This window comes from Leguminivora glycinivorella, chromosome 17 (assembly GCF_023078275.1).
Source record: "Leguminivora glycinivorella isolate SPB_JAAS2020 chromosome 17, LegGlyc_1.1, whole genome shotgun sequence".
Lineage (NCBI taxonomy): Eukaryota > Metazoa > Arthropoda > Insecta > Lepidoptera > Tortricidae > Leguminivora > Leguminivora glycinivorella.
In genome coordinates, this window is record NC_062987.1 from 20837611 (window position 1) to 20850394 (window position 12784).

The 12784-nt window shown below is 40.8% G+C and overlaps 3 protein-coding genes across 3 annotated transcripts in view; all 3 read right to left on the reverse strand.

Moving 5' to 3' along the window:
- Positions 1–4288, reverse strand: LOC125235278. Its single transcript, XM_048141787.1, has 4 exons — positions 3663–4288; positions 2647–2787; positions 1019–1208; positions 1–293 (listed from the first exon to the last, which is right to left on the reverse strand). Exons 1-4 carry the CDS (start codon positions 3810–3812, stop codon positions 166–168), a joined length of 609 nt encoding a protein of 202 aa, XP_047997744.1. The 5' UTR covers positions 3813–4288; the 3' UTR covers positions 1–165.
- Positions 3014–12784, reverse strand: part of LOC125235277 — a 22066-nt gene continuing 12295 nt past the window's right edge. Inside the window, exon 5 of the mRNA XM_048141786.1 lies at positions 3014–3069. The gene's annotated coding sequence lies outside the window, so the exon portion shown is untranslated. The remainder of the gene's footprint in view (positions 3070–12784) is intronic.
- Positions 4601–12784, reverse strand: part of LOC125235275 — a 9646-nt gene continuing 1462 nt past the window's right edge. The window contains exons 3-4 of the mRNA XM_048141779.1: positions 5902–6091; positions 4601–5231 (exon numbers count right to left, since the gene is read on the reverse strand). Coding sequence (XP_047997736.1) covers positions 4867–5231; positions 5902–6091 — 555 coding nt within the window. The 3' untranslated portion in view covers positions 4601–4866. The remainder of the gene's footprint in view (positions 5232–5901; positions 6092–12784) is intronic.

Sequence of the window (12784 nt, forward strand, 5' to 3'; positions counted from 1 at the left end):
TTTTTCTGGTTTCATTTAATATTTTATTGAAATATCTGTACACAAATAATCTTATAATAATTATTTATCCATAGACAATCCACCTATTTCAGCAGCTTTACGCATGCATACGTTATCATTTGCCAAGCGTACAGCTCAGCAGTAAAAGGGTTGAACGAGATGTCATTAGGCAGCAATGTGCATTGTGCATTGAGCTTCGGCGACCGCAGGGTTAGAAAACTGCATTTCCAAATTCTGTTCCTGCAGCTTAATTATTTCACTGCGTATTAAAAGTATCAGGTATATCTGAAGACCTGGAAAGAAAAGAGGTCAGTGAATCTACTAATAACCTAACCACAAAATTAAAATTTTCAAAAAACCCCGACCGCGACATAGTAGACTGATTTTCATGAAACATGGCTAAGAACACTCTTGATTAACTCTGCTTTCAGACGAAAAAAAACTACAATCTAAATCGGTTCATCCGTTCGGGAGCTACGGTGCCACAGACAGACACACAGACAAACAGACAGACAGACATACACACAGACAGACACGTCAAACTTATGACACCCCGTCGTTTTTGCGTCAGGGGTTAAAAAAAATAGTCCATAGATTTCTACTTTGTTTGAAAGTATTATCAATATTATCATCACAAAAGGTCACAACAGAAAACAACTGACAGTTCCAGCTGATTTTTGACCACTTATCCTCATGGGCTGTTCTCACTCTAAGGTACGCCGCGATCTCCCTTAAGACGCTACAGGAGCGAAAAACCTATAATAGAAAGAAGCCCCCTTTCAATTTGGGAATTTTAGTTAAATATACTAGTGATATTCTCTGGCAAACTGGTCTCTTTATAATTAATATACGTACATACATAATTATTGAGTAGACCTCTTAGGGCCACTTGCATCAACGAAAACCCGAGGGTTAACCCACCATTTTATATAAAATTTGACAGTTGACAGCACACTAACCCTGAGTTAAGTGGTTGGTGCAAGTGGGCCTTAGAAGAATATGATTTTTAAAGACTTACATATTTGTACGAAACCAACGCTCAACCCGGGTAATGCTATGCCCACCACACTTCCGTACTCCATCCCGTACGATATTAGGATCAAGGTCAGTCTGATCTCGGAGTAGATTTGCCAACAGAAGCCGAGCACTAGAAGCCCGAGCCAGGCAAGGCTGAAGTAGTAATTTACTTTTAGCAGTTTTATTGATTTCTGAAAAATAAAGTTCCATTTTATTAAAAATATCATTGATGCAACTTTCCCTGTCAATAATTTCAATCTCCTATGACTCTTCCATATACCTAGCACCTACGACAAAGAGATACGAACATATTAGTGCCTTAGCATTCTTCGGTGGTAAGTTGCTAACGTTAATATAGGTAGGTATTAATCATATGGATAGGGACATCTTGGCTACGCGACCAAACCAAAAATAAGATTCCAGACTCAACGTGTGTTCATTTAACAAACTATAGCCATCGAAGCCGGCTACATGTTTGAACCCTTTGGCGTAGAGACGCTTGGGTCGTGGGGTCAGGGCGCACACGGCATTTTTAAGGAGCTGGCTAAACGTCTTATAGACGCGTCGGGTGACCGGAAGGCTGGGGCTTACCTTGACCAGCGCATCGGCATTGCCGTTCAGCGCGGCAATGCTGCCAGCCTTCTGGGCACCCTACCGGTCGGCTCAGATTTAGAAATATTTTTTTATTTGTAGGGTTTTATTTTATAGGTAGTTTTAGTTTAGCTTAGCTATAGTTTTATTTATAAGTTCATAGTTAAGTTTTTAGTAGGACTAACTATATTTATACAAATTAATGTAATTAATTAATTTATGAAATAAATTTCCTAAAATCAACACTATTTATTGGTAAAAAAAAAAATAACAAACTTGCATAAGTATGGCCCGGACCCGGAACGGATACGGTGGCAAGTGGCACTACGGAAAACCCGTCGTCGGCCCGTTCAGTCCCGGTCCGCAACCGTTTTAGTGTGAGAAATCCTTTACCTGCTGGGTTAGCAAATGGTTGGCTCATCTGTGCTCATCACACAAATAAATACCCTTTTTCCCTCACTAGCTCGGAAACACGTGTTTTGTCCTTTAATACCAGCGGGTAAAAACGCATTTTATCCACTAGTGGATAAAGCAATTTGACCTTGAATATAGCGAAATTTTGTATAACAAATAACTATTAACGGGATTCGAACCCAGTGTCGCTTCTAGATCGCCATCGCCAATCATCCTCCTCCTTGCGTTATCCCGGCATTTGGCACGGCTCATGGGAGCCTGAGGTCCGCTTTGACAACTAATCCCAAGATTTGGCGTAGGCACTAGTTTTTACGAAAGCGACTGCCATCTGACCTTCCAACCTAAAGGGTAAACTAGACCTTATTGGAATTAGTCCGGTTTCCTCACGATGTTTTCCTTCACCGAAAAGCAAATATCAAATGACATTTCGCACATAAATTCCGAAAAACTCATTGGTGCGAGCCGGGGTTCGAACCCGCGACTTCGGAACGAAAGTCGCAGGTACTTACCGCTAGGCTACCAGCGCAGATCGCCAATCATTTAGGTATATTGTTCTGTGGATTCAGAAGATGTTGTTACTTTTCTGTGTTCAAAATTTCGGAATTATTTGATAAGAACACTTACCAGATGACCGCCCACGATCAGCATTATATTGAACACCACGTCAATGATCAAAACAACGATTTCCGTTATCAGTAACCCGTGCAGAATACTTATAGCAGTTAAAATGTATATCACCAAACTCATCGCCAGCAAATCGAGAGCCTGGAAAGGTACAAAAAATGTTAAATTAATAAAGATTCAAATACTGAAGTTATTAAGGGTATTATATTGTACACCTAAGGTATATAAAAAATAATATTTAAATAGGAATATTTTTGCGTTTTAGACCTTGAATGATGAACGGTCTACTACACCTGGCCCCGTAGACGCCAAACGAAAACGAAACGTAGTCCGGCTCTGTCGCGCCAATACGCAAGAGCGATAGGGATAGATATCTACTAGCGTTTCGTTTCGTGAGCGTTTGTGCCATTCGGCTACGCACCCTGTATGGCATAGGTATTATGTATGTATTCTTCTATTATTTTTTATGCGTTAGGACGCAAAGAAACAACAGGTTTAGCACATGAATGCCGCGAGAATATGTCGCCGCTAAATAGACTATTTGTCCTTATGTCATTAGTACAGTTAGAAGAAGACACCTATCGTCACTACTTTTAAAAAATCTCGTATCTCACGCTGTTCCCCAAAGTTAAAACGCAGTAAGTCTATATGCATTCCATACATACTACAATTTTCTTTTCATTGACAGACGAAGATACAAGTTTTTTTAAAAGTAGTGACGCTATGTCGCGGCAATCACGTGCTGGGCCAACAGGCAGATCGCCTGATGGTAGGCCATCAGCGATCACTGCCTCCTATACACACCCGAAACACCAGAAGAGTTGGAGGTGCGTTGACGGTCTTATGGGTGTATGCTCTATCTCTAAAGCTATATTATGGGTTTATGGGTGTCTAATGTCTATTAAAAGGCAAAGTTGCATATTAGATGACTTGTATAGTATACAAGCTAATACTGTTACATATCTAAATGTACATAACTTATAAAATTATCAAGAGAAAGAAATAAAATAACTTACCGCTCTCAAATACCCCCAAGTGATCAGGCCCCTTCTAAGCGGTATACAGAAACAGCATCTTCTGAACTCTGGCGTTTCTCGTCTCATTTTCAACAAAGTTTCAAAGGGATTCCTTATTTTTTTAGATATACTTTTCCCTTCAAGATCCATACTGCTAATTTGCTGTTTAAAAAAATCTAAAATATCCTTAGGAACAGGTTGTGATGTAATTTTCAAATATAATAGCGATTCTTTTAACCTCACTGGACTATTTCTGTTAGCAATGTCACCACTAGAGATACAATAATAAAATGAAGTAATTGCTATAAAATGTGACAAAATGACGGTTTGCCACAGCGGAACCGGATAACAATGTCTCGGTTAAGTACGATATGGAATCGTATTCAGATTAACACATTTGTTATTGTTTTGATCTCATTATAGTACAAAATTGTAGTATATTCTGTAATAGGCTTCTTCACAAAAATTTCATTTTTGGCACAAGCTTCATCGCCGACTGTACTTTTCTTTCGACAGTCATCTACTGCTCTACGAGACGTTTCTGAAAATCCCTTACTAGATGGGGATACGACATTTCATTGCAGATTGCCTATGGCCACCTTTCTGCTCCATCATCAGATCAGGGGGCCGATTTTTGAGTTTCACGCGTTCGAATTCAGAAAATTGTCACTGAAAATAATAAGCAAGTCACCGTTTTCAACCGGTATTTTAGTGACAAAATCCTGTAAGCGAGATTCAAAAATCGCCTCCCAGTTCCATGATACCGTAATATTGTATTGTCACGTGATTATATGTGTGCAAAATTTCAACTCAATCGAAAACCGGGAAGTGGGTCAAACTTGCAAGATTTGATTACAGACAGACAACGGGACAGGTGAAAGTAAATAAAAGCTTATAATTACTGTGTCCCACTACTTAAAATGAAATGAAACTGCTGATTGGTTTAAAAAATATTAATTTATTTAAAAATAAATTAGATTTTTTTTTCCAAAACTACCGTTACCAAGAGATGCATTGTGCGATTTTGGGTTTAATTCCTGTCTCAATCCATATTTTAAGTAATATGTATTCCCATGTTTCATATTTCTTAACTTATACCTACGCATATCCTACTCATATCGTATAAAAGTTAAATTCTTTAAGCCTAATCAGTGCTATCAAGTTACAGACCTTTCATTTTATTACATTTCTCTTTCGTGTAGTTTTAGACAACTCGTTCTATATTGGTGCAACAGTCCTGTCCTTGATTCTTGTCCGTGCAACATTCCTCCGTACTTAATTTCTTACCTGTGCAATTTTGCACAGCCTGTTTCTCTGTGCAACAGTTTTGCATACCTTGCTTCCGTGCACAACAGTTTTGTACACCTTGCTTCTCCGTGCAACAGTTGTGCACATATTGTTTCTCCGTACAGTTGTGCACAGCTGGTTTCCCATCCGTGCATTCAGTGTTGTGAAGCGTGCACTGCGGCTCTCCTGTGGCTGCGTGATTTGTGAACTGCATTCCTAATGTCTGATGACGCAGCTTTTTTATCTCACTTCGTATCAGCAGTACCAGGTATATTTGTGTAACTAGAACAATGAAGTGAAAGAATTAAAAAAATATTAAACGTCGCAAGATGATTCGGGCATTCCAGATCTACTGTGTACAGTAGAGAGAGTCTGAGAGACTTGGCCAGGGTTGAAAGTTGAAACTTGAGTCAGAATGTATGTCTATAATTTTATTATTGTTAGGTGATATTGAATTGTTAATAAAATTTATAATTTTATTTGAATACATTTTTGATAAAATGGTTCGAGTGTAATCTCCCAGACTCTCCCTAAGCTGCGTAGATTAAAACCAAGTTTAATATTATAATGTTCTTTTCAATAATTTTAAATATTTAAGTTTTGCATGTTTTAAATTAAAAATTGTTACAATGTCAGTTTCTGAGCAACATAACTATTATTATTCGATAGTGGAAGCTGTGGCTTCCAGCCAGTCGCTTTTCAGTGAAGGAAAACATCGTGAGAAAACCGGACTGATTCCAATAAGGCCTATTCCAATTAGTTGCCAAAGCGGACACCAGGCTCCCATGAGCCGATTCGTGGCAAATGCCGGGATAACGCAAAGAGGATGATGAGTGGAAACAGTGGCTTGTAAATATGGAATCTGATTTTACTATAATATGTATTGTATTGTATTGCTTTTTTTGTTTCCCAAAGGTTTAAATAAATAAATGAATATATATCTTATACTTACAAATAAGTCCAAAAGCGAATCCCGCACAGAGGAGCAAATCGAACACGATATATTTGCGGTACTCCGAGTATTTCCACATTCTGTAAGACATGCTCACGTTCATGTAGAGTTGGAAGCAGTTGCCTAGCGTCAATAGGACCAGCCATACGATGTTGTAAATGTAAGATATTTGCAGTAACTTCACATCTTTCTGTAATAAAAAATAGTAAACTTAACACACTTAAGTTCAAAAATAGTAGGTAAACTTAGTACACTTAAAACAACTAACATAATATTCATGTCGGTTTCAGAAATCAATAATATTTGCAGGTTCAAAGTAAATCTACTTACTCAAAATCTCAAAAACCACTTTTGGTAGAGTCATCGATTGTGTGTACTAAAAACTTATAGGTTATTTATACAATGTGTTCCGTCGAGGAACAGAGATTTTTAGTTTTAATTTCTTTTCTTGATATAGTTAAATAGTTATTTCATTTTCATACATACAAGGCAACACAATTTTGAAAGAATACTTTTTTCCATGTATATGTAGCACAGTTTTTTGGAGCTGGCAATTACAGAAGTCCCAAAGCGACTTTCCGGTCCGCCTGCCACGCCACCTGGCGGATATATAGAAAAAACTCTCTCTTCGACCGTGCGAGCGCCATGATCTGCGCTCCCGTTATTACGAATTAAAAATAGTTATCGGTGCACCGGCGCGACACAAACGTGAAAATTGACATTTTAAGTGATATTCCGACCAGTGACCTAAGCTTCCGTTTATATGTGACAATCGTTTTAGTGTGAGGATTTTCCCAAAGTGTTTCCACGTGGCCCCACAAGCGCCTCTGGACAAATGTAAGTAGCCTCACCAATTAAACGCCGCTACATATAGTTTTTTGATCCGTTCGATCCGGATTTTTCTTTCTCACGTTGTGTTGCCCGTGTATTTTGCGGTATTACGTACCCATCATTCCAATTACATACGTTTGTAGTTCAATTTTTCATTGTAATTTCCGCCATCTTTGCTCACGGCAAAATGGTACCGAATCCTACAGACGGTGTCGAAACCGACACATCGTGTATGACACAAGATTTATTCGAGCGAGATCTAATTCTCGACGAATTAAAACGAACATTACAGTTCGCAGCAACGAATATAGAACAATTTCGTTCAAGAACTTCCGATTTAACAGCGCACCAGCGAAAGTTTACCAAAATTCAAACTAAGATCGAAAAGGCATTAATTAAGTCTAATAGCTTCAACAAAGAAGCCAACATTAAGATTCGAAATGATTTCAACGATTTATATTACGCGATAGTTACGCATTTAAATAACCTAAAGGAGGTAGATGTAGAAAAGCGGCGAGCGAGCCGCATTCCTGTGCCTAGCCAACACGACACGTTTATGAACGACCGTCGAAACTTGCCTAAATTGTCGCTTCCTGAATTTCACGGTGAACCTACGGGCTGGCCCGCCTTTTTCGACTTATTTCAATCGTTGGTCCACAACAACAATGCCTACACTGACGCGGAAAAGTTTAGGTATTTACTACTTTCGGTTAAAAACGAACCATTTAATTTAATTAAATCAATTCCCATAACGGAAAGTAATTATTCAATTGCGATCGATGTTCTAAAATCCCGTTATGACAACAAACGCATTATTGCGTCACAACATCTAGATAAATTACTCGATATCGATTCTTGTTCCGCGCGCTCATCTGCTGTTGCTATGCGAAATTTGCTTAATGTTTACCACGAAAATATTAAAGCACTTGAAGTTTTGGAGTTTCCGGTTAAAGAATGGGACTTCGTTCTGTTAAATTTATTATTACGTAAAATTCCCGTTAATACGCGAAAAGAATATGAACGTTCTTTAACCAACCCAAGTGAAATACCTAAAGTCCAAACCTTAATAACATTCTTAGAGCGCGAACTTACGGCGGAACAGATGATTACAGTTTCCCATATACAGTCCACAAAAAATAATTCCTTAAGTACAACAAATAAAAATAATTTAATTTCAAATCAAATTACACCTAAAAGGGTTTTTATTACGAATACGTCAGACCAAACTCGACCGTATGTCGATACGAATAAGGTTCGATCTTGCGTGAAGTGCAAAGGCTTCCATTCACTTCACAAATGTTTAGAATTTTTAAATTTGTCTACTAAAGATAGATTCACATTTGTTCAAACAAATAACATTTGTTATAATTGTTTATGTTCCGGACATGACTTACGTAATTGTAAATCAAGTTTTAAGTGTCGTAAGTGCAATAAGAAGCACCACACCTTAATTCATTTAGATTCGGACCTTACGCGTACGCGACCCTTCCCGGCGAACAATGAAGCCGCGGAACTAGTTGCCGTCTCGATCGCTCTAACGGAGCAGTCGCAGCCCGGCGCGGGCGCTGTCCCGAGCCCATCAGCTGTTCACGGCGTGAATCAAAATAATCTAGGTTTAGGTATTGAGCCTCATACGGTGTTACTGTCAACTGCGTTGGTTGACCTTTATTACGAAGGTAATAAAATTGCTACAATTCGTTGTATGTTAGACGGGGGCTCACAAGCAGCTCTTATTACTGAATCGTGTATGCAACGATTAAATTTACCGCGACGAAATGTCAGCGAGCCGTTGGTAGGTGTCGGTGATTTACTGCTCAACCCCAGGGGTACCTTCGTGTGCTCAATTTCGCCCAAGGGCAAACAAAGTCCAAGTATTCCTTTGGAGGCTACTATTTTGTCAAAATTAACCCGTCAAATGCCTAGTGTACCACTAGCACCGTACGGGGAATGGCCTCATTTGCAAGGGCTCGCTCTAGCCGACCCTGAATTTCATAAACCTCAGCCGGTTGACATGATACTTGGCGAGGACATTTTCATGGATGTCATTCGCGAGGGTATAGTCAGGGGTAAACCTGGCACACCCACCGCAATCAATAGTGTATTTGGTTATTTACTAGGGGGTAAAGTCAACTTTACTTCTAACATTTCGACTCCACGCCATACTTGTTTTACGTCGTTCGACAACGACAATCTCGAGAAGTTTTGGGAGCTGGAGTCAGTTCCAGAGATGCGGAGTTACACTCCCGAAGAAAAGCTATGCGAATCCTTTTTCCAAAAGACGCATACGCGCGAAGAGACAGGGCGATACATAGTTGCTCTGCCATTCAAGCCCGATGCACCGCCCCTCGGCGAGTCTCGGCAAATTGCTCTAGCACGTTTCCACAAACTGGAATACCGTCTAGAACGAAACCCCCAGCTGAAGGCGGAGTATCACGCGTGCCTCCAGGAGTATGTGGATCTTAACCACATGGAGCTCGCGGACGATAACCCCCCCGCTGGCGCGAGTTATTACATCCCGCACCACTCGGTGTCGGTAGGTACCGTTACTTTCGGTATCAGTAGTTCCCCTTATCTCGCCTTGCGCACAATTAAACAGCTCGCGCATGACGAAGCCGAGCGTTTCCCGCTCGCCTCGCCAGTCCTCCTAAATGACATGTTCGTCGACGATGTGGTGACCGGCGCAGATACCTTAGCCGAAGCCCTCAATCTGCAGCAGGAGCTGATAGGTATTTGTGCCACGGCCGGGTTCGAATTGCGAAAGTGGCAAAGTAACTCGCCAGCCATTCTCGCTGCCACGCGACCGACAGAGTTTCATGGTGAGCGGCGCGAAAATGTTCATTTTGCCGAAATGGAAAATGACAAAGGGGTCAAGGTCCTTGGACTTCAATGGAATCAAGATCTGACGCATTTAGTTTCAAAGTTCAAAGTTCTTCGCAGGCCTGTACAAAGCGGGCGATTCTTTCCGAAATTGCAAAAATTTACGACCCCCTCGGGTTATTATCTCCGGTGACATTGTTTGCCAAACATTTAATTCAATTGCTATGGTTAGCCAAAATTTCCTGGGACTCAGAACCCCCTATCGATATTATTAACCCATGGACGAGTTTTATTAACGAGCTACCGCTCCTATCGCAAATTTCATTTCCTCGTCATATTTTCAATACTGACGACTTCGATTCAATCGAAATTCACGGATTTGCCGACGCAAGCAAAATTGCATACGCAGCATGTGTTTATATACGTCTGACGGACAACACCGGGCGAGTTCAAACCTATTTAGTCATGGCTAAAAGTCGCGTTGCACCTCTTCGGGTATGCCTTACTATACCTAGAATGGAATTGATGGGTTGTGTAATCCTATCAAAATTAATTGAAAGAGTTATGCATCTTTACGGTGGTCACATTCACCCCGATCAAGTGTACGCATGGTCTGACAGTTCCGTCGTGCTCGCGTGGCTTCAGTCACCCCCGCACGAATGGAAAACGTTTGTCTCGAACCGCACTAGTGAGATTTTGTCCCGTGTCCCGGCGCGCTGTTGGCGTCACGTCCCGTCAGCTGATAACAGCGCTGACCCGGCGTCTCGCGGTCTGCTCCCCGCCGCGCTCGTACAAAATGACTTGTGGTTCCATGGTCCTACATGGCTCCAACAAAGTCGCGACTCCTGGCCTATACCAAAACCGGTGGTAAACACGAACGAGGAAAAACGCAATACACATGACTCGGCAAGTCTTAGTTATGCATGTGTGTCCACATTGCCTCCTTCCCCGGACGACGACACTCTTATAATGCGATTTTCGTCGCTAGGTAAATTAGTTCGCGTCACGGCAGTCATATTTCGTTTCTACAATAAATGCAGGAAACATAAACAAACATTCCCAAAGTACGTCACCGTACCAGAGTACAATTTTGCATTAAATCGACTAATATTGATTACACAACAAAAAGTGTTCGAAGACGACATTAAGAGGATTTCGTCAAATAAACTTCCGTCAATTCGTTTGCGGCGTCTCACGCCCATTATAGATAGGGATGGTTTGTTACGCGTCGGCGGACGTATTCACAAATCACTTTTACCTTTTGAATCAAAACATCAATTGATTTTACCTAAAAGACATCCTCTTACAAATCTTATCATTGACGATGCGCATATAAAGGAACTACATGCCGGTTCGCAGTGCGTGCAAAACTCGCTCTTACAGCGATACTGGATTATCTCTGGTCGTGATATTGTTCGCCTCCGCGTACATCGTTGTATCAAATGCTTCCGCGCTCGACCGACTCGCTGCCAGCCGCGCATAGGAATGTTACCCTCGGTTCGGCTACGCCCCGCACGTGTGTTTAGTAAAACGTCTTGTGACTTTTGTGGGCCATTCTACGTACGCGCTAATAAGGTTCGTAATGCAAAAATAATAAAATGTTACGTTGCAGTTTTCGTATGTATGAGCGTTAAAGCTGTACATCTTGAGTTAGTTTCCGAACTTTCCACGGAAGGTTTTTTAGCTGCGTTGCGACGTTTCACGTCCCGTCGAGGATATTGTACGGATATATATACCGATTGCGGACGTAACTTTGTTGGTTGTAATAATTACCTTCAAGAGTTATATATTTTTTTACGTAATGATTCGGTCATGAATGCCCTTAATCAACAAACTTTAAAACAAGGATTAACTTGGCATTTTCAACCACCTTATGCTAGTCATTTCGGTGGATTATTTGAAGCAGCTGTTAAGAGTTTCAAAACTCATTTACATCGCGTAATAGGTACACAAACGCAAACATATGATTGTATGCACACTTTGACGTGTCAAATCGAAGCTGTATTAAACAGTCGTCCGCTCTGCGTTCTAAGTTCGGACTCCGCGGATCCTTTACCTCTTACGCCGGCCCATTTCTTAATCGGTGAGCCCTTAACGGCCCTACCGGACGTTTCTCTGATAGACGAGAACCCTAATCGTCTTACACGTTGGCGCTGGATACAGCAAGCTGTCCAGCATTTCTGGCGTCGATGGAGTCGTGAATATCTCCATCAACTGCAACAAAGTACAAAGTGGCTTCAAGACCGCGGTCCCGCCGTTCGTGAAGGTACTGTTGTTGTGGTATGCGACGACCACCTGCCGCCGCTGCAGTGGAAACTCGCGCGCGTTCATGCTGTCCATCCGGGCAGCGATCAAGTTATTCGCGTCGTAACATTGAAAAGCGGGAACACGTTGTTCAAACGACCTGTTGTGAAGGTCTGTCCCTTACCTTTAGAATAAACTTATACAATCGTTACGACTCTTAATGTTAAGTTAAATATAAGTTTCATAAAATATTTTGGTATACTTTCGTATAGTTTCTTTTTTTTTTATTTCTTTTAAAAGTCACTCCGTGTCTTTTAAGGTGAGCGGCATGTTCCGTCGAGGAACAGAGATTTTTAGTTTTAATTTCTTTTCTTGATATAGTTAAATAGTTATTTCATTTTCATACATACAAGGCAACACAATTTTGAAAGAATACTTTTTTCCATGTATATGTAGCACAGTTTTTTGGAGCTGGCAATTACAGAAGTCCCAAAGCGACTTTCCGGTCCGCCTGCCACGCCACCTGGCGGATATATAGAAAAAACTCTCTCTTCGACCGTGCGAGCGCCATGATCTGCGCTCCCGTTATTACGAATTAAAAATAGTTATCGGTGCACCGGCGCGACACAAACGTGAAAATTGACATTTTAAGTGATATTCCGACCAGTGACCTAAGCTTCCGTTTATATGTGACAATCGTTTTAGTGTGAGGATTTTCCCAAAGTGTTTCCACGTGGCCCCACAAGCGCCTCTGGACAAATGTAAGTAGCCTCACCAATTAAACGCCGCTACACAATGTTATTGATATTCTAATCGATTATTATTTATCATTATACCTAGATACTTTTCTGGCACGAGCGTCAAGTTGTAAGTGCTTGACAAAATAAAAACATCGACAATCCTTTTATCGATCAAATAGCCTTACACAAGGTTAATAATACCCCCAATAATAACCTCTAAAATCTTGAATGTAATGTATGAACTTATGTAA